At 34.6% G+C, this 22,457-nt stretch overlaps 3 protein-coding genes across 4 annotated transcripts in view; 2 read left to right on the forward strand and 1 right to left on the reverse strand.

Moving 5' to 3' along the window:
- The window catches only part of LOC130900694 (mucin-2), an 85,306-nt gene extending 72,674 nt beyond the window's left edge, over positions 1–12,632 (forward strand). For both annotated transcript variants that reach the window (XM_057811472.1, XM_057811473.1), the window contains exons 3-8: positions 268–312; positions 2,849–3,058; positions 3,113–3,376; positions 3,438–7,736; positions 7,796–11,462; positions 11,568–12,632. In XM_057811472.1, coding sequence (XP_057667455.1) covers positions 268–312; positions 2,849–3,058; positions 3,113–3,376; positions 3,438–7,736; positions 7,796–11,462; positions 11,568–11,673 — 8,591 coding nt within the window. In that variant the 3' untranslated portion in view covers positions 11,674–12,632. The remainder of the gene's footprint in view (positions 1–267; positions 313–2,848; positions 3,059–3,112; positions 3,377–3,437; positions 7,737–7,795; positions 11,463–11,567) is intronic.
- Positions 12,633–14,066: 1,434 nt separating this feature from the next.
- Positions 14,067–17,351, reverse strand: LOC130900697 (FAD synthase-like). Its single transcript, XM_057811478.1, has 6 exons — positions 17,174–17,351; positions 17,002–17,096; positions 16,826–16,949; positions 16,659–16,771; positions 16,318–16,601; positions 14,067–14,710 (listed from the first exon to the last, which is right to left on the reverse strand). Exons 1-6 carry the CDS (start codon positions 17,262–17,264, stop codon positions 14,584–14,586), a joined length of 834 nt encoding a protein of 277 aa, XP_057667461.1. The 5' UTR covers positions 17,265–17,351; the 3' UTR covers positions 14,067–14,583.
- A 440-nt stretch (positions 17,352–17,791) lies between these two features.
- On the forward strand, positions 17,792–20,931 carry LOC130900698 (SREBP regulating gene protein). Its single transcript, XM_057811480.1, has one exon. It carries the CDS (start codon positions 17,837–17,839, stop codon positions 18,434–18,436), a length of 600 nt encoding a protein of 199 aa, XP_057667463.1. The 5' UTR covers positions 17,792–17,836; the 3' UTR covers positions 18,437–20,931.
- Positions 20,932–22,457: the final 1,526 nt, after the last annotated feature.

A 22,457-nucleotide genomic window follows, 5' to 3' on the forward strand; every position in this document is an offset into this window, starting at 1 on the left:
ATTTCACTATACTTTTGCTAGATAAGGAAATTATTTTCGTGAGTTCGTTACCCAATGCCATTATTAATAACTTATGAAATTATATAGGGTGTCCCAGATTTAATAACAATGAATACCTTTAGAAACGTAACTTAATGATCTATTAAATGAATATTATTTCTACATATTTATGATACAAATCTACTTTGAAATCTCAATATAAATATTCTAATAATAATTAAAAACCCTGTTTGAGTTTAAATATTAACATTATTTTCTTTATTACAGCCCCCTTCGAAGGTGATAAAGAAGCAGAAATTGAATACTATCCAGGTATGTAAATAATCATCTATTAATGATGAAATCTCGTTACTACAACTTCTCATTTTATCTGGGGTGAATGAATTTTGCAACCTAACCTAATATTTACGCTGTTAGATTATGTACAGTCCCAATGCCTTTGTCTGTGTCAGTTCATTTCGAGTCATGAAACAGTGCGTATTATAGAGTTCGATAGTGTCTTTCAGAATGTCTTCAAACAAAATCTTCAAACAGCGTAAACTTTTGCCCCTTGAGCCAAGAATGATAGTTAAAAGTGTTTACTTAAAGTTAGTAAAGCGAGACTACGAGAATACCCGAAAGCGAATAGATAAAAACCAAGTAATAATGGAGTCCTAGCGCTTGCAAAAACTTAGAAGTACGTTTTAGTCACTATCTTTGGAGGGTGATATCTCTTAAAGGAACGGGATGATGAAATTTTGTGGCATGGAGAATGAAATACAAATACCTTGGAATTGATATAACCAGTTATGGAGACGTAGAAGACGATATAAGAGGACAAGCAGCTAGAGTAAATAAGATCGCGGGATATCCTCAGAACGTAGTATGGTGGAACAAACACCTGAGACAAGAAACAAAGACACGAATGTACAAAGCGACAATCAGACTTATAATGATCTATAAATTAGGAAGATAACCAGAAAAATCAAAAAGGAAACAACTCTTGGAGACCACAGGAATGAAAATTCTCATGCGGATATCGGGAAAACCACTATAAGACCGAGAAAGAAACGAAAACATCAGATGATTATGTCACATGGATTATTACATTCGCACCAACATATAAGTCGAATGATAGACGATAGACTGGTAAAAAAAGCAAAAGATAAATCTTCAATAGAAGCACGGAGTAGTGGTTGACCACGAAAGACGAAGTATGACAAACTGGATCTAAAATGAGGAAAGATATCGAAGAAGCAACAGGCGTTAGACTTATTGTGGAATAAAGAAGAAAATGATTGAAATTCAACAACAAAGTACACCAAATATTGAAATCAAATAAATTTTATAAAATCCAATTTTCTATTTAAACTAACGGATGTCCGCCGGGAGAGTATACTACTTTGTTTGTTTATAATTTTTGATTAAATGCAAGAGAATGGATCTCTTCTTGATAAATGTTTTACTTAATGTCGGCAATTATGTATCGAATACAATATCAGATAAATGTCCGCCTCTATTAGCCTCACAAATGCGAGCCCTTTTGAACACATTTTTCAATACATTCTCACACATTTCACGTGGTATTTCATTAATTTCATCACAAATATTTTATTTGAGCTGTTCCAGCGTTTCTGGATTTTTTTCGTAAGCCTTGCTTTTCAGATATCCCCACAAAAATAGTCCAGAGCAGTCAAATCAGGCGACCGTGGGGGCCAATCACCATCACCATTTCTTGAAATAACTTTGAGCACATTTTTCATTACATTCTCACATATTTCACGCAGTAATTCATTAATTTCATCACAAATATTTTGTTTGAGCTGCTCCAGCATTTCTGGATTGTTTTCGTAAACCTTGCTTTTCAGTATTCCCACAGAAATAGTCCGGAGCAGTCAAATCAGGCGACCGTAGAGGCCTGCATGCGATGTGGCACCGTCTTGTTGATCTACATGTTAATCAAGCCCAAAAAATGCAGTCGTGGCGTTAAAAAGTTGTCAATCATATCACGATACCGTTACGCCGGTTTCAGTTTCAAAAAAGTAAGGACCAATGATTCCTCCTGACCAAATTGCACACTAGACTGTCACTTTCAATGGATTCAAAGGTGACTAATGAATAATTTGAGGGTTTTTCATTGCCCAGAATCGACTATTCTATTTATTTACATATCCATTATGATTTTTTCATGAAAATTGTCATGGGCGACCTATAACATTCTATTGGCATATGTACGGCGGCGTAAATGGTCTTCTGGAAGAAGCTCTTGTATCAACTGAATCTTAAATGGTAAAAATGCAAATCCTTGTGCAAAATTGTGGCCAAAATTGTTCTTTGAAGACCAAGCTTTTGAGCACGGCGTCGAATTGAAGTTGTTTGATTGATTTCTTGCAGTACGTTGTGCCTATCAGCTACAGTCCCTAATTCTCCGAAATCTTTCACTACACGATAAATAGTGCGTCTTGTTGGCAAGTTGTTTCTCCAAAAAATTTCTCTTAGTCACAGTAATCGATGATTGATTTCGACAAAATGTTTTAACGATAAAAACAAGCTGGTCTACCGAATATTTTTCGGTAGACCAGGTATTATAATATGTATAATAGTTCGGCCTTGCGCGATGCACTCCCAAAAAATTTACGACTTTTTGGTCTTATAGAATTTTATATAGGATTCATTGAGTAAGATATATTTATAGAGGGTAGCTGAAAAAAATGATAGTAGAAAAATCGAGATCATTTCTGCTAATACTTTCAGGGTTGATAAAATTAGGTTGAAACATTTATAAACATTCGTTTAGGGGTTTTTAAAAAGTCAAAATATGTGAATTAGTGTTATTTAATTAATAATTTTATCGATGAATTTGTTATAGTCGCCGACGCTACTGGTTGCTACTACAATTTCGAACATTACGATGAAGGGGATAGGATAATCACAAACGAACCATGCCTAAATTGTACCTGCCACAATAGGATGCTGATGTGTTACCTCAGAGTATGTCCGTTTACGAAAGCAATAGGTCAAGATTGTAAAGTAGAGAAAAAACCGGATCAATGTTGTCCAACAATCACTTGTCCCGAAGGTATTATAATTAAATAAAAAAATTATATAAAATTGTAATATTTTTATAATTCAGTTCCAGTACAATTATTACCGCAAGCTTCAACAACTCCAACAGCTTTAGGACACTTAAACGAATACGGTTGTTCCATCGATAACCTCTTCTACTCAGACGGAGCTAAAGTCCCATCGAACCCGAGCAATCCCTGCGAAGTATGTTATTGTATCAGAAATAAAACCGCGTGTATCATACAAGAATGTACTTTAACTGGTAAAGTTGTGGAAGGCTGTAAACCTGTTTATATTGAAGGAGTATGTTGTCCCGTGCGATACGATTGTGGTAAGTATACACTACTTTTCTATTTCCTAATTTCAACTATAACTTTTATATCGTTTTCCAGAACATCCAGAATATCCCGAAATCGAAACAACAACAAAACTACTACTCACAACAACTACAACTGAAGCAGCCACAACTACCCTTATACCGACAACAATTAAACCTCCAAGTCATTGTATCTACAACAACGAAATATACGCTGATGGTGCATTAGTTAAAAAAGATGTACCCTGCGAAAAATGTTATTGTATGAGAGGAGATATGGTATGCGCAGTACAAGAATGTGGACCCACTCCTTTGGATAAAGTCAACTGTACCGCTTTACCTCCAAAAGAAGGTAATTGCTGCCCTGACACTTACGATTGTGACATGGTATCTGAAGAAGATTTAACTACAATTTCTTCCTACGAAGCTCCAACAACTCAACCGACCGTTATATTATCACAAACTGGCGTAGATGAAACAACTCAACCAAAGATCGATGAAGTAGTAACTGAATCAGTAGAAACAAAACAACCAGAACTAGAAATTACAACAGAATCATTCACAGCAAAAGTAACAGAAATAGTAACCACTATTAGTTCATTGATATTTGGTAGTTCCGAACCTGAACAACCAAATATAGAAATAACAACTACATCATCTATAAAATCAGAACAAACAGAATCTTCAGAAGGAGATGTAGTTGAACTTACTACTGAAAAGACACAAGAAAAGGTAGAAGAACCATCCAGTTATGAAGATAAGGAAACTACACCAATACCATCAGGAATCGAAGACGAACGAACAAGACCTATAGATAAAGAAGGAGAAACTAAAAAACCACTTTTGGTTCAACAAGTTGAAGAAAGTACCACAAACCAAGCGACAACCGTAGCTGAATCGGAAAGCACTATCTTAAACAAAGATATCACTGAGGTAGCAACTAAATCTCCTGAGGAGATATCCAAGGAAACTGAACCACCAGTAACGGAGATAACTAGCCAAGAACCTAAAGAAACTGATCGTCCTACATTAGAACATTCAGAAACGACTGAAGAACCTAAGGAAACGCCTAAAGAAGAAGAATTACCAGTTACTAATATAGAAGTAACTACTAAAGCTAAAGATATAACTACTGAAATTGTACAAACTACACAACAACCTACCACAGTAGAAATTGAAGAAACTAAAATAACGAAAACAGAAAAAACTGTTGAATTATCTCCACAAACATTATCGACTATTGAAGAAGCGACTAGTGATGAAATAACTACAAAAGCAGTTCAAGAATCAGAACCAACAATTGTAGAATTAACCACACAAGTACCACACAAAACAGAAGTACCTATTGCAGAATTTACTAGCGAACAACCAAAAGAGGCAACAGAATCTGCAGTAGAAACAACTACACAAGTAACCATAGAAACAAAACTTCCTGGTGCAGAAATACCTGGCGAAGACGCTAATGAAACCACGATTCATGAAATCGAAATAACAACTCAAGCATCTCAACAAACAGAAGCGCCTAAAGCAGCGATAACAACAAGTGAACAACCCGTGGAAATCACACAGTCTGCAACAGAAGAATCTAAAGGAACAGAAGCGAATATTGAAGAAGTAATAAGTGAAAAATCTGAAGAAAGTACCCAATCCAAAGTAGATATTACAACAGAAGCATCTAAACAAACAGAGGGTCCTACTGAAGGAACTGAAGAGGTTGTCACTACAGAACAATCTAAGAAAACAACTATTGCTGAAGAAACAAGTGAAAAATCTGGAATAGAAATTACAACACAAACTGAGATATCTACGAACGAAGAAATTGAACATGCTACTAAAGCTGAAGCACAAATTACTACAGAAGCTTCAATTGCAGAAGTAACAACAAAAGAGACTGAGGAAGCTTCGCAACAAGAAGCTGAAATCACAACTGAAGGATATAAACAAACAGAAGCTTCTATTGCAGAAGTAACAACTGAAAAGACTAAGGAAATCTCACAAACTGAAGCCGAAATTACGAGTGCAGTATATAAAGAAACAGAAATTCCTGTTGCCGAAGTAACAACTGAAGAAGCTAAGGAAGTCTCGCAAACAGAAATCGAAATTACAACCGGAGTATATAAAGAAACAGAAGCGCCTATTGCAGAAGTAACAACTGAAAAGACTAAGGAAGTATCACAATCTGAAGCCGAAACTACAACTGAAGAATATAAGCAAACAGAAGCTCCTATTGCAGAAGTAACAACTGGAGCAGCTAAGGAAGTCTCGCAAACAGAAATCGAAATCACAACCGCGGTGTATAAAGAAACAGAAGCTCCTATTGCCGAAGTAACAACTGAAAAGGCTAAGGAAGTCTCACAACCTGAAGCCGAAATTACGACTGAAGAATATAAGCAAACAGAAGCTCCTATTGCTGAAGTAACAACTGGAGCAGCTAAGGAAGTCTCGCAAACAGAAATCGAAATCACAACCGCGGTGTATAAAGAAATAGAAGCTCCTATCGCCGAGGTAACAACTGAAAAGACTGGGGAAGTCTCACAACCTAAAGCCGAAATTACGACTGAAGAATATAAGCAAACAGAAGCTCCTATTGCTGAAGTAACAACTGAAAATACTAAAGAAGCTTCGCAACCTGAAGCCGAAATCACAACTGCAGTATATAAAGAAACAGAAATTCCTGTTGCCGAAGTAACTACTGAAAAAACTAAAGAATCTGCGGAACCTGAAGCTGAAATTACAACTAAAGTTTATAAAGAAACAGAAGCTCCTACTGCTGAAGAAACAACTGAAAGGGCTAAAGATGATACGAAACCTGAAGACGAAATTACAACTGCAGTATATAAAGAAACAGAAGCTCCTATTGCTGAAGTAACAACTGAAAAGACTGAAGCAGAAGCAGAACTTACAACACAAACAACCAAACAAACAGAAGCTTCTATTGCAGAAATGAGTGGTGAAGAAACAACTCAACATAAAATCGAAATTACTACACAAGTATCTCGACAAAAAGATACTACGGAATCAGAAATAACTGAGCCTAAATCAGAAATAACAACAGAAACACCTCAAGTAACGGATGTAGGAAAAGATTCTATTACCGAAGCCGTTACAGAAGCCGAACAATTTGTAACTAAAGTACAACCCATAGAAACGGAGCCACACGTTACAGAGGGAAAACAAGAAGGAATAGATGAAGAATATGCAGGCACGGTAGTCACCACTGAAAAACCTAGAGAAACAACAACTATATTATCGGTTGGAAAAGAAATAGAACCAACAACAACTGAAGAAATGGAAATAGTTACAAGCGCAGCACTGAACGATACTGAAAAACCGTTATCAATGGATCATAAATCTGAAACTCGAATCCCTACTAAAGAACAGACTGTGGAAACTACTAAACCAGCAGAGTTGACAACACCACAGCAATCAACCGATGCACCTAGAGAAGAAATTTCAACAACAAAGGAACCCGCGAAAGAAAGCAATGAAATCCCTGAAGTTTGTACGAAGGAATCTTGTCATCAACTAGGAGAAGAACCACCAAGTACTGAAAAAGAACCAATAATAAAAGATCACACCGAATCAAACCAAATTCCAGAAGGGCCAATAAAAGAAACTTCCGAACCTGAAACCGAAACAAAAGTATCAGAACATGATATAGTAGGAACTACCGTATTGCCAACCTCTCCGAGCACTAAAGAAGAATTTGAAATTACTACTGAAGAATCTGGAATCAAACAAACCACGAAGGAAGCCGCTACAGTAACAGAACAAACCACAATTAAAGAAATCGTAACTGAAGCTCCTTCAGAAACGAAGTTAACAGAAGGATCTACTGAAGGACAGTTCGAAACGACCTCTCACGATTATAGAGATAATGAAATATTACCAGAAGTAACGGAAAAATTAGACGAGGAACGAATTACCGAGGTCACTCCTTCGGACAAAACTGAAGCACCTTCTGAACAAGAAATCACAACACCTTCATCTACCGTTTCTGAAGAACATACTGTATCTGAAAGTGTAGATATCCAAACAACCGAGTCTGTTAAAACTGAAACTAAACCAGCGGAAGAAGTAACAACAGCAAGAGCTTCATTAGATCAACAAACTGAAGGATTTACAAATGAATTGCCCGTAGTTACAGAAGAAGAAAGAGAACATGGTATACCAGGTGAAGGCAGTTGTTTAGTCGAAGGAAAAACTTACAACAACAATTCCCAAGTGCCTCCTTTCAATCATTGTCAAGTTACTTGTAGATGTGTCAGTTCAATTCTTAGATGCCAGCACGTACCTTGTCCCGATCCACCTAGTAGTGATTGTCTCCCTGTTGTACCAAGACCAGAAAATAGCTGCTGCCCTGTTTATAAATGCAGTAAGTATTTTCTTTCAATCGAAAACGATAAAATTATAAACAACGTTATATTTTTACAGATGAAGTTGATACTGGAATAGAATCAAGCAGTCAAGCTATTGAGACGACCACAATAGGTGAAGAGAAATCTACCGAAGCTGTAGCAACTTCCCAACCTATTGAGAAGACTGGTTCATCAGCAGAAGAAGAGCGGCATAAAGAAATTGAACCTGAAATACCAACTACACAAGCTTCTGTTTCATCTGAACCTACTAGTTTCGTAACTGGAAACGAAATTACAGAACCAGAAATATCTCCAGAAGTATGTACCAAAGAAGGATGTGCTCCAGTAAAACCCGGCGCACATACGGAAGTAGAAAAAGAAATAGAAACCACTACAAGTTCGCTACCAAGAGAAACAGAACCAATATTTACATCAGAAGTATGTACTAAAGAAGGATGTGCACCAAAAGTACCAAGTTTGGTTACAGAAGAAGAAAAAGAACTAGAAACCACTACTATACCAAAAGAAGCAGAATTACCTAGTGTCACACCTTCCCAAGAAGAAGCCAGCAAAACCGATGGAGTCATTTCACAACAAGTAACAACAGAGGAACCAGTTGAAGTAACTACTGAAATTAAACAGTCATCAATTCCAGAAATAACCCAACCTGATACAATTACACCTCTGAAAGAAGCTGTAACTCCAGGTCTAGATATGGAAACCGCATCAACTGAAAAATCAGTTGAAACAACTATGACCTCTGAAGAGGTCACAAAGAAATTGTACCAAGAACAAAAGACAGATCAACCTACTACCGAGAAACCGAAAGAAGCTACAGACTTAACATTTAGTGAAACAGTTTCTGTTCAACAAACTACTGCTAAATCATCTGAAGGGGAGATAACATCCACTGAACAACCTATGAAACCTGGCATCAGTGAAGAAGAATTGCAGACAACGCCATCTTTGACCGAAAGAAAACCAGATGAAATAGCAACGACTCAAGCTGGAATATCTGTAGATGAAACCGAAAAACCAACAGAGGCTATCAAAGAAACTGAAGTAGAAATAACGACGGTTATTAGTGCCGAAACAGAACCACATCAACAAGTTACAGGTGGACAACCAGAAAAAGAAGAAACAACAACTTTGGGTAGCACAAAAGAAGAACCAATAACAGAGCCTGCTACGGAAAAATCTGTAACAATAGGAGAAACCACAGAGAAAGAAATAGTTACAGAAGGTACTATCCAGAAAACTGATCTTCCTAGTGGATCTTCTATTGCTGAAGAAACACCAGATGAAGAAACAAATACATCTGCAGCTGCAGAAAAGACTCCAGCTACCGAAATTTCAAATGAAGTTACTGAGGCAAACGTAACAGAATCTGTAACTAAACAACCCGTAGAAGTTACTGATGCTAAAGCAACTGATTTACCAGAAATTTCAACAACCTCTGTAACAAATATTGAAACCACCAAACAAGAAGAGACTAAACCTTCCGAAGCTATTCCTACGAGTGAAGCAGCTGAAGAACCTGAATTAACAACTGTTGAAAAAACCAGTAAAGCTACATTAGAGCCAGAAGTAACAACTGCCAAAGAGGATGTTGAAGGTACAACTAGAGCAGCTACAGAAGAGGAAGGAACAACTATAGAAGAAAAACCTGGTGCTCCTAGTAAGGTAACTACTGAAGCTGAAGCGACAACAACTAGTAAAATAACTGGAGAACCTGAAGCGACAACAACTAGTAAAATAACTGGAGAACCTGAAGCGACAACGGCTAAAGAAGAAATTGAAACAACCAGTAACCTAGTAACTACTACCAGTAAAGTAGTCTCTGAACCTGAGGTTACAATTGTTGAAGGAGAAATCGAAACTACAAGTAAAGCAGCTGCAGAACCTGAATTAACAACTGTTGAAGCTACCAGTAAATCAGTTGAATCCGAAGGAACAACTGCTAAAGAAGAGAGTGTAGCTACAACTGAGGCAACTGTGGAAAAAGAAATAACAACTATCAAAGAAGCTGATATAAGTACTGTCAAGGTACCTGCAGAGCCTGAGGTTACAAGTATTAAAGAAGACTATGAAACTACCAGTAGTAAATCATCTGTAGAACCAGAAGTTTCATCTCCTAAAGAGGAAATTGAAGTCACAACGAAAGCAGATATAGCAAAAGAAATTGAGGTGACTAGTAAGGCAACTGCAGAATCTGAAATAACTACTACTAGTGAGGTGCCTGAAGTTACAATTGTTAATGAAGAAACTGGAGCTACTAGTAAATCAGTAATTGAATCTGAAGCAACAACTGTTGAGGTTACTAGTAAAGCAACTGAGCTTGAGACAACTAGTAAATCAGTAGAACCTGAAGTAACAACCGGTGAGGAAAAGATTGAAGTCACTAGTGAAGCATCTATAGAGCCAGAATTGACAACTATTGAAGAAAAAGTTGAGACAACTAAAAAGTCAACAGAGCCTGAAGTAACAACTCCTAAAGAAGAGATTGAGGTTACTAGTAAAGATACTATAGAACCGGAATTTACAACTATTGAAGCTAAAGTTGGAACAACTAGTAAGTCAATAGAGCCGGAAGTAACAACTCCTAAAGGAGAGACCGAAATTACTAGTAAAGCAGCTGTGGAAACTGAATTGACAACAGTTGAAGGTAAAGTTGAAACAACTAGTCAAGCTACAGAACCTGAAGTAACAACTCATGCAGACGAAATTGAAATCACTAGTAAAGCAGCCATTGAACCGGAATCGACAACTATTGGAGATAAATTTGGAGCAGCTGTAGAACCACAAATGACGACAGCTGCAGAAAAGATTGAAACCACCAGCAAGGCAGCACTTGAGTATGAAGAAACAACTCCAAGTGAAGCAGCAGCTGGAGAAGGAGATATTGAAAGTACTAGTAAAGCAGCTATGGATGACAAGGTCGATACGAGCAAATCAACTCTAGAACCTGAAACAACTCCTAAGGAAGAGAAAATTGAAACTACTACTGTAGAAATTAGGGCCACAACACTTAAAGAAATGATAGAATTTACTACACAAACACTCAAGGTAGAACCTGCTACAGAACAACCTAAACAAGCGGAATTCACCTCACCTCAAATTAGTACTGAAGTAATTAGCAATGATACTGATCATTTATACACCTCTGGACCTCAAGTAGAAACGACAACAAAGATACACGGCGTTGAAGGCGAACTTTCCACCTCTATACCACTTTCTCCGGCATCCACTACTAAATCACCAATACCAGAACATCATCACAAGCCTGGGCAACATGAACACGTTCCAGACTTACCAGACTATCAATCACCTGCGGAAGATTACGATGAAGAAGAACCTAGTCCACTCGGTCCAGGAACATGTCGATATGGTGGCAAAGTTTTCGTATCCGCTCAACAAATACCTCGCGACGATCCATGTGATTTCTGTTTCTGCTTCAGAAGTGATATTATATGTCTTCAACAAAGTTGTCCACCACCAATACCCAATTGTCACGAAGAACCGATAAGAGGATTCTGCTGTCCTAGATATGAATGTCCCGTATCTATGGCTACTGCTCTTAATTTGACGACGACAACAACAACAACGACGACTACGTTACCACCACACTTTTTCCCTCACGCATATAGGGGCAGAGCCGCCAAGACTGGATGCCAAATCAAAGGACAAGATTACAATGTAGGTGACTACATCAAATCTGCATCTGGGCCATGTATGCAATGCATGTAAGTATTATCGAATCATACTTCGATTTGTATAGAAAAATGTTTCATTAAATGTTGTTTAGGTATGTTTTAAAGAAAGCAGTAAGCATTTTTATTTATTTGCAGATGTGGAGCTGATGGCCAGATGAAATGTGATCCAAAACAATGTAATCCAGAGCCAATGTTAAGGCAAATGCTCCAAGCTGCCTCTTCGTCGAGAAGGAGGAGATGAATTGTTGTTTAATAACTAGTGACAATGCTACAAGTGATACAGACAATTTTTTACAAATTGATTAACTAGTGTCGTCGAACTTTTTTTACAAAAGAATATAAACAAGCATTCTCGGGTGCCAAAAAAAGTATGGACGTTAATTATTTAGCGTGCCTTCAAATCTCGAAAATAATTCTTAGCGTATATCGAATGGTGCAATACGGAAACAAGTATAATTGGAAAAATTCACATCACACATTATTTTTAATAATAAAAATCATGACCAACCTGTTTGTTTTTGACATAAAATCACTTAGCAACGTTTGTACAATATTTGTAATATCTTTGAGGCATACATACAATCCAACTTGTCTTTATCTTGTTCTTTAAGTAATTTTGACTTCCACCTCAATAATGTTTAGACATAGTTTATCGAATTTTTTCAAATATACTGTTTCTAAATTTAGAATTGCGAATGTATACTCGACTTAATAGATTATCAAGCCAATTTATGGAAAATGAGAAGTTCGAATATTAAAATATCCGATAAAAGCAGAAAAATATGTGACATGAACTTCCGTAATAATGTTTTCATATTCTGGCTTATTTTAGGAAACATGACTGACGAAATTTTTACACTTTTGTAATTATACAGTTTTTGGAGTGTCGTTTTTTTATTTTATTTTTGAAAAGAAAGCCATTTCTTATAATACGCCGGCTCTTTTAATATTTATATAGTATTACTATTTGTGTTGCGTATCCCCAAACAGTCTCAGTTGTTTGACTAGCAGAAAAATAGTTTTCTTTCTTCTTTTATTATAGTTAGGTGGATATTGAAATAAAATAATCTTTTAAATCTCTTCTTTTCTGCTACTTGAACGCTTAGACTTTTCCCTGTATATTTATGGATGCTCAATATTATAGTTAAGTAGAGTATGTAGTATTTATCAATTATAATGAATAAATTGTGTAAAAAACTCGATACTGTTTTATTTTAATACATATTCTCACGTTATAAAAATCCTATTTATTAGCTATCGAAAGTTGTTTTCTAATCACCCTCGTATAAGTTGTCACACCGAATCTGAATTAGACGGAAACGACAGAATTATTTTCTGCATTTTTTATTAACAGTAATAGATATTTTTCAAAGGTGGCGCTATTCATGTTAATAAATAAAAATTATATTATTTCCATACACTTTTCAAAACTTCTTACGAAAGCTTCTATGCAACTATAAAAATATGAGTCAAAGTTTAAGCTCATCGTTAATATTAAATCTTTTCTCTAAGCTCATGTCTGTAAATGTCAAAAATCGCAACTGTCAACATTCCTTGTAAATGACATTTAACAATAACATTCACCTAATGAGATCTCATAACATACACTTGCGTTTTGAGAAGAAAACTTCTTGGTTTAATTAAATTACAATCAAATTTTTATCTACGTAAGACTTTATTTGGTCTATTTATACAAATTTAGTCAATTAGAAAAACATAAAAACTTTTAGCATTAGCAAGATAGATGAAAGAGTGATGTCCCTAAATGTAGGCAGCACATTATACAATTTCTTTAAAAATATGACAAGTTTTCTTAAGCAGAGGCATGAAGGCGAACAAAAAATATTTAGACGATGGTAGATCAGGGCTATATGGTGGATGTTGAATCCCTGTAAAGTCACATATTTGTAGCTTTAGAAAGCGATGCAGTGTGAATTTTCTTCAATCAGAAGGATATCCTCGTAGCTTCGAAATATTATAGCCATCACTTTTTTGGTGCTTTTCGTGACCTTGGATATTTTTTTGACATGAACTCTCTTTTCAAATACAAAACGATATGGTACTGAATTGTTCCTTTGCAGGGCTGGGGTTGTGGTAGTTGGTTTGGGATTTTAATGTTCCATGCCGAAAGAAAAAAAAACGAATGATCAAATGAGGTTTAAAGAAAGAAGAAAAAGGAAGCTCCGGCATAAAAAAGGTTTCCTTCTAGGTTCGGGATATATTTTGTGATTCTTTTGGTTTATTTTGTTCATTATTTACTGGGTTAGCGGGTAGCGCTGCATAATTCCCTATCGTCGGCCATTTGGCTTGGTTGCAGGGAAACCGCAGAAAACCTACAACACCGACGATCGACGAAGTTTATGTGGTAGGGTTTCATCTAAAGGAGATGGGAGAATTGTCTAGGAAGTGGAGGTAGGTTTCAGGAAGGTTTTCGTATGCTGCACACAAAGTTGTGTGAGTTCGTATTTATAGGTGACTCGGGTAGGCAGGGTCAATTGTTCGGACGTGACGATTGTTTTCGAGTGTTTTTTCTTGTTTTATTTCTACTATTGGAGTCCATATCTAACTCCTGTAGACACTTTTACCTTTACACAAATAGATTAACGTATTTGAGGGAAAAAAAACAAAAAAAAATTGTAGCAAATATTTTATTAAACACACGTTTTTCATAACATAAATTGAGAACAGGAATAGATAAGGGCATCCGGATCTACTTCAGACCCCCCCCAACTCAAAAAAAGAGATATCACGATAAATTCTTCCATTCAAAAATTTTTTTGGCGAAAAAAAGCTCGGAAGGTTCTGTTTGTTAACAATAAAATTTGATTTCAGAAAATTCTCGAATTTATATAATTGTTAAATGCTGAATAATCAAATTTATATCAAAACTCGAGTGAAAAAAATTGTTCATTTTACTTAGAAAATGATTTAGGAGAAGTGACTTCACTCCTTTGTTGTTCCATCGCCTTAAAACCTTCAAATCCGGTCCTGTATGTATTCCAAAATTTACAGAAATATTGAAACATAAATAAGACAGGACTATAATAATTAATCAAGTTTACTTGAAATTTTCGATTTCTGTTTGATATACATACAATCAATTGCACTTGATACAATATTTTTATCAACAAAATATTTCATTTTATTAAAATCATTTTTCTTCTACATCATTTATATTAACAATCGACCCTTCTGGTAATAGTTGTACCAACTTGTCATAAGCCAATGTTGTATTTTGTTCAGAACTCGATTCTATTGTTAATTTCACCTGATATTGTCTAAAAATTAACACAAATATCAAATTAGTACACTAAAATAAATTTATTCATTACATTTAACTAATGATTCACTGCTATTATCATTTTAATACTAATTAAATTAATTTTTGACCTCAAAGGAGGGAGATATCTGATTTATATTTAACAAAATTGATTAATTGGTTGTCTAAGATAGATTTTGAATCAACTTAAACGACTGTCCCTACATAGCCTGATTTATTACATGCTTTTCAATGAAATTAATCCACTGTATAGTCATTTTTAATGAAATATTTATGACATAATAACGGAAGTACGTTACTACACCTCGTATATTATTTAATATCTCTGATTGGATTAGGTGGTAAAGTGATGTACTTGGAAAAACATCGACCATGCCAATGAAGGTTCCAATACTCAACAAATAAAAAAAAATTCTTCAACTTAACAGTTTAAGGAAACCACAAATGGCACAACGCACATGGCAGATGACATAGTACACAAGATAGATCACAGATGACATCCAAGATGGCAAACAGTTAAGGTCCATATATGGGATGTCTTTTCCACAAAAAGATTATTAAATTGGGGGCAGAAGGCAGACTTGAATATCTACACGGAACTATCAAAAAGTGACACAAAAGTTTTATTGACCATTAGAATGAGATTTTAACATGCAGTACATTTGTAACCCTACAACTTTTACCACGTTTTTATTATTTTCGAAGTGCACCTTATGGATATCAAATAACACTTTCTAGTGTTTATAAAACAAAAAAAAAATAGTTTATAACCTGGCTTCATTGTTCACCTATACTGAAGTTTGAAAGAAAATTAACAGATGCCGCCCACTTCGTAGTTTTCATGAAGCGTCAATAATTCGTTGTCTACTTAAAACTGATTTAGATCAGTTGGCTTGTGTTATTGTTTTTTTAGTTGTTAGCTTAGGTGGTGTTGTTCTCCATATTACATGTGTACTCCTAATTATTATTATTAGGCTATGATGATCTGATGTTAAATCAAACTTTGACTCTATTGTACTATAGTTGTCACCTAATCCTTTTATTCACATCAAAATCCACCAGATCTGGAATCTTGTTAACGTCTCTAGGCCAGTATTTGGACCTAGTTAAATAGTTACTTAGTTAGATAGATAGTTAAAGTTATTTTGTTAATTAAGAGTCATTAGCCTTTAGGTGTGATTAATCTGGAGCCCCATGTGTTGTATTTGGTATTCCAATCTCCTGCAACTAGAAATTTTGAGCAGAGTTTTTAGGAAATTGAAATATTCTTCACTTGATACGGAATGACTTGGGAGGGCTGTAAGGGTTGTAGATTGCTACTACAGTGCCTAATGTTTAATAACAGCTGATTCCACATGCGCTCCTCCAACAGGATGGTTTGTGTATTCTAATCATTGTTCTTTATGTGGATATTTACGTTATTTGTTTTTTAAAGTTCGAAACGCCATTAGCATTCCACGACACCATTCTTAATTACTTAAAAATTAGTTTGTTATTGATTGCAGTCGTTATAGTTAAAATCATGCTGTTTTGGTTTAAAAAATTGGAAAAACATTAATTTATATGTTTGATTGCCTCTTTTAATAGTAAATTAACGATTCTTACTTGTTACTCAGTTTGGGGTACGAACCAAATTGTACTTCAGGATGCTGTCTAACAACTGTGTCCAAAATTTGTACAATATCCGACTCGGATGTATTTAAATAAAGACACTTAGTGAAATAATGTTCGTTATTTCTAAATATACCATCTTTAACACTTCTAAAAGTTTTTATTAATAATTCGGGGATACCGGGAAACATATAAACATTATGTATAGATATATTGGGATAAATAAGTGGCTGAGAACTTATATTAGATTTGAAATTCAATTTTGCCGATTGAGGGATCTGAAATTTAAAAAAATAAGCCACATTATGTTTAAATAGAACAGTATTAGTACTTACAAAAGCCATTTTCATTCCAGGGATGTTAGCATTAGTTGTATTATAGAATTTCATACATAACTTGTGTAAAGTGGGATCCAAAACTAAAGGTTCGTTAAAGGCTTTTGCAACAGCTACAAGAAAAAAAAATCAATGGTTATATTTACGAGGGAATGAATTAAACTTACCTTCGAATGTTATATCGTCATGTGTAGGTCCAATCCCACCTGTAGTAATGACTTTATCAAATGATTTGGAAAAAAATTTTACTTCTTCGCTTACTTCACTTACGACATCACCTATAACTGATATCTGTAAGCACCAACTGCCTATAAGAGGTAAACAATTCAAGAATGTTACCAACCTTTTTAACTTTTACTCCCATTTTATAAATCTCTTTTGTTAGGTAACGGGAATTTGTATCTTCGGTTTGACCTTTTAGTATTTCGTCGCCAATGACTAAAATAAGGAAATACACGATTCATATAGTCATAATTGGGTACTTCCTTAAAAAATTTTTAATAATAAATCCCAACCTAAAATTCCAGCGGTATCCTTTCTTTTATTAGTAGAAAAAGACCTAAATAACGTACTCCTAGACAATCCTAATGGCATTTTTGTAGTCATTATTTTACAAAATATCTAATAAAAAAATCTGAAAATTTCAACGTTATATCCGTAACTTTTCATTATTGTATGACTTATTGACAATTCGCAGTTGACAGTTGACATTAATAGTAATACTTAAGCTCTTCTATAATAATAATACATAAAAAACTCTTCATATTTTAAATAATATCGTCAGAATCTGTTACAAAAGTCTCCTATAATATTCTTTAACTTTTTACTAAACAATAATAAATAAATAAATTTATAATTGCTCTTTGTACAACTTTGGAAGTGACTACTGCTATCAACATCCGATGATTTTGTAACAATGACCAATTGAAAAATCCAAACTAATGTTAACCAACAGGAACTAAATTTTTTAATAAACTGAAATCTTTATTATGCATTTTTTAACTGAGCTATGCTGAAAAATTAGAATTCCGCAGCTACAAAATGTAAAAAAATCAACAAAGTATCAGATTTCTTCATTTAAATTAAAAGTAGTAACTACGTGGTATGAAGAGTCAGTTCCATATTAATAAGGAATGAAAATATAACCTCTACGTTTGTTTTTAAAATGTCGTGGTAAAATGTGGTATAGCGCAATATTTCGTTTTATACGGCGCAGATTATTTTTAGGACTCCTGTTATTTCTTTCCTTCAGTTACTGCTTATTTAGTTATCTAGGAAAAACCGATTTTCTTAATAATGATGATGTAGTAGTAGTTAAAAGAACCCAACCCTTCATCTGGAGAAGTCTTCAACAGCACAATTCTAGTAGTGACAACACTATTTGCAGAAATTCGGTTCAAGGAAAAGTACTAATTGTCGATGACAGAGGTTATTTATGCCCCAGAAACGAAGTTTTTCAAAACGGATGCTGCAACGAACAATCCACAAGTGTAGTGCAATATTCTTGCGAAACCTGTAAACCTAATAACTGTTGTACTATTTACGAACATTGTATATCGTGTTGTTTACAACCTGATAAGAAAGAAGTACTGGAAAACGTTTTAGGGAAAGCTTCAGAACAAATCTTATTTGCTTCTGTTACGGATCATTTCGAACTATGTTTAGCTAAATGCCGCACTAATTCGCAAAGTGTGCAACATGAAAACTCCTATAAGGATGCCAAAGCTAAGCATTGTTTTGGTGAAGTAGCTCCTGTTAATATAGATAATGAAGTATAACATTGGGTACATGTTGAATTTATTTTGTATACAATATTTTTTGGTGCTTTTCTATAAAAGTGGATAAGAGGTAAACAAACTTCTTATATTGTTATTTGATAGCTAGAAAACCTAAATAGGTTTGATTTGTAATCAAAATTCAATGCCTAAGAGATTAAAATCAATTTATTTGATATAGTATTGAGTTGCCATTGTATTGCAGTCTTTTCTTTTTTGTCGTGTTTAAGATAATTTTAAAATATGTCAAGTATAAAAGGAAGAATTTGTTTATTTTTTGTGTAATGTGATTAAATTGATTTTATTATTAAAGTATATAAAGTAAAGGCACCATAATTGACACAATTAGAATCTCTTATGGCATTTAAATGTATTTTTGGGGATCTAGTAATTGACAGCTATTATTCAGTTGTTGACACTCCAGTAATTGACAAGTGGTACACCTATTATTGACAAAAACTTTATTTTTTCTTCATCACATAAGTATATGGAATTATTAATGACTTAGTAATAACAAAAGTATTTATCATCATTGGTTCCAGCAATATAGATGCTTTTGTCGCCCTTCTTTGTCAGTACCTTATCACTTTTTAGTTGAAGAAAAAACGCACTTTCATCGCGATTGAAAACGCGTGTTGCGTTATTAGTTACATCTAATAGATCCTTAAACTTCAGATAAGCTCTAATTTCCCAAAACCATTGTCAAATTTTCTCTTCTGATACCTCATGCCAGAGTTAAATTTTGTGCAACTCTTAGACTTAGATTTGGGTCATTTATAAGAAATGAACTGAACCATTTTCTACCTGGGTGAGAATTTTTAAAAAGATGCGGACATTTCTTTTTTGCAGTAAAGTTGTATACTGTCTAATAACTGATCTTTATGAACAGGGTGATGAGCTTTAGCTGAATATAGTATCCATTCTTCTACCAAATATTCTTCTTCAGAGGTAAGAACTGTAGTTGGTCCCATACGACATTCTACGGGCAGCTTTTCACTTGACTCAATTGACTTTTGCTACAGTTTCCAGAGCTTCATTTATCTGCTCTTTGGAATATTTTTTTGGTACCACAACTGCAATGAGTTTCCAGTAACTGACACCTAATGTACCTATACGTGACATTTATGTCAATAACTGGAACCATTGACGTTTTAGAACTCTTATTAAAAGATGAACTTTCTGTGTATTAAATTTATAAAGACTTCCAGTCATTGACACATATGTAAATAATTGGTACATGATAATAATCACTTGATCCAGTCATTGACACCCACGCCGACTTCAGATCATAAGTTTTACTGATAAAAACGCACCAAATATCCTTTGATTCATACTTAAATTGTACCCTCGATAATATGGAGTGAAAAAAATATTTGATTCAATTACCTTGACTAATCTCTTAAATTTTCATATCTAGCTGGTAAGGAAACTTTTCACTTTTGAAAAGACAGGGAGTTATCAGCTGATTTGTTACATACGTAGTGCAGTGTTGCCAAATATCATATTTATTAAGTTTTTGTATTGAAAATCGCTCTGAAACAATTATGTCAATAACTGGTGCATTTACCTTAATATAAATAAAACTTGTGACCAAAGATTTTACTAATTGTTAAAAAAACTACACTTGCAATCACATTTTTCTGTGGATTTGAAGAAATTCTATAAGCTATTAATTTTAACAACTTAGTCTAATGCCTAACATTTCCAATAAAGTCAAAATGTATCTGTTTTTGGTATTTTTTGAAATAGTTTTTCTAGAATCATTTTTTTGGTATACAAAAGTATATTTTTAGTAAATTTCTTCCACAACTGCAGTGAAGTAATCACCATGATCAATAGCAGTACATGCAGTATGTTCTTTAAATATGTACTTCTCAGAAAATTTGCTTTTGTGGTAATTTAAAAAATAGTAGAATAAAATTTGTAGCTCCAGTAAAATAGGTTAAACCTTGAGTCTGTATTTGCCCTTTCTTCATAATTATTTCCATTGTGTGACTAGTAAAGTGGATAAAGTGTCCCCCAGCTTCAGTCCTCTTTTTGTCTGGAAACTTTCTGCCTTCTTTCAGACGATACTTTGATCTCAGACTAGATTTTGGTCTTGATTATTGTTTTCAAGAGGGAGATCTAGTCCGTCGTGTTTCGCCCTTCCATAAAGCCTTACTGATATTCACCGAATTCTTGGTTATGAATTGTTTGTTCACTACATCCAGTAGTGCTGTGCCCTTGTAGTACTCGCAGCAGGTTTTATTTTACAATAGAGTGAAGAATGTCCTTGCAAGTTTCTAGTTATGAATATTGAATATTTTACTTTAGTTCAATAATTCTGATTAATATAAAATTAATATTGTTTATAGAAAACAAGACTTGTGACACTCACACTCTTATGACGTATAATTTTAATACTTTGGGAAACTAAAAGGTTAGAAAGTGAGTTTTGATTTCTATAAATTATGTTTAGTATATGTAACTATATTGAAAATAAAAATTTTATATAAAAATATGACTTATTTTTAATAAAAACACGCTTTACCTCGAAGGGAAAATGAAAACCTTTCAAGAAATGATAAAAGTTAAATTTATTTGAACCTACAAGGATAGTTTCGAATATAAACAACTTCATTAGCAAGTTACAGAGCTGAAATTTGTCCCAGTTTTTCTAGATAGTTTCGTCACCCTCTAAACAATTTTTCCACGTCTCCGGAAGCTTTCATCGCACAAAGCTCTCGGCTTATCACGTAACCATTCGCGCACTAATAAATATTCAAATAAATAATAGTCTCGTAGCGACAAATCGGGGATATAAGGAGGATGTTCTAGTGCTTTCTAACCCAATTCGTTCAACGTTTCATCATAACCCGAGCTGTATGCGTCTGACGTTGTCTTGCAACAATATAGCACTGCGGATCGTTTTGAACTTTAGACAGGTTTCACCTTGTTTTTTAGAAGGTTACTTTAATACTGCGTATTCACAGTTCGGTGAGAAAATCAAATTAACTCCTCATGTCCCAAACCACGGTATACAACACCTAAACATGTAACCTTCGTTTCAACTGGCGCGCCTTAATCTTTCTGCCTTCATTCCAGAGACGTGTTTACTCTCTATAATATTATGATGTATTTAAGTCTTATCTGTGGTGAATACTTAATAAATTTTCTCCTTCCTCTTCATACCGTTGAAGGAAATGCTAGCAAACTTCCAAGCGTGTGACTTTCTACTCAAAATGCACAAGTTTTGGCACCCATCTGGTTGAACTTTTGCAGTAACAGAGCCATTTATAAGTTATTTGCTCAATTGAGTATTAAGTATTGGATATGTACTTATCCCCAAATAGCTCGTGTGATTTGCGTGGATCTTACATCATCTTTGAGCAAAAAACGAATAGTAATGCGTCGCGGTTTAAATACGAGGGTTGCTAAGTAAGTTTTGAGATGTGTCAAATCTGACATTGACATTTTTAATGGGGAACGTACTCAGAACGTGTTGTCATACGCGTGCAATTTGAGTTGTTTACAGATACTTGAAATATTAATTTTTGTCAAAACATGGAATTAAATCGAAAACATTGTCATGTGATGATTTTCTATGACTTCGACGTTGATTGAACAAACAGCATTGCGCCGATCAACTCGCTTCGACTTTTAATTATGAAATCTAGAACGAACGACCGTGTTTCGCTGGTTTACCGAATCAATCGTGGTCGTACTTCGCTACAGGATGAATTTCGTGAAAATTTGATGCAAAGAAAAAATTCAAACGCGGTGCTTCAGAAGACGCCTATAAGATTTAAGATCGTGATGGGCGACGAATCTAAATAATCTAAACAATTATCTGTATTAGTGTTTCAAGACAAGCAAAATCCAACAAAAAATATTCACGCACGAAGCACTTCAAAGCAAATGGTCGTCTGTTGGTTCGAAATAACTAGACATGACTCGAACTTTCTATTAAAGCAACATAGAACAGTCAATTTTGAATGATACATCAGCATTTGTCTGCTGTAAAAGTGTTAAAAAAATCGCAGAA

This window comes from Diorhabda carinulata, chromosome X (assembly GCF_026250575.1).
Source record: "Diorhabda carinulata isolate Delta chromosome X, icDioCari1.1, whole genome shotgun sequence".
Classification (NCBI taxonomy): domain Eukaryota; kingdom Metazoa; phylum Arthropoda; class Insecta; order Coleoptera; family Chrysomelidae; genus Diorhabda; species Diorhabda carinulata.

What these genes read in the sequence shown, in the direction of transcription:
- LOC130900697 (XM_057811478.1), bottom strand. Translation starts at nt 17,264, where the DNA reads ATGACTACAAAAATGCCATTAGGATTGTCTAGGAGTACGTTATTTAGG. An exon ending in TGGGAGTAAAAGTTAAAAAG is followed by an intron (nt 16,950 to 17,001) that starts GTTGGTAACATT and finishes TGGTGCTTACAG; the next exon opens with ATATCAGTTATAGGTGATGT. An exon ending in TGACGATATAACATTCGAAG is followed by an intron (nt 16,772 to 16,825) that starts GTAAGTTTAATT and finishes TTTTTCTTGTAG; the next exon opens with CTGTTGCAAAAGCCTTTAAC.
- LOC130900698 (XM_057811480.1), top strand. Translation starts at nt 17,837, where the DNA reads ATGTGGTATAGCGCAATATTTCGTTTTATACGGCGCAGATTATTTTTA.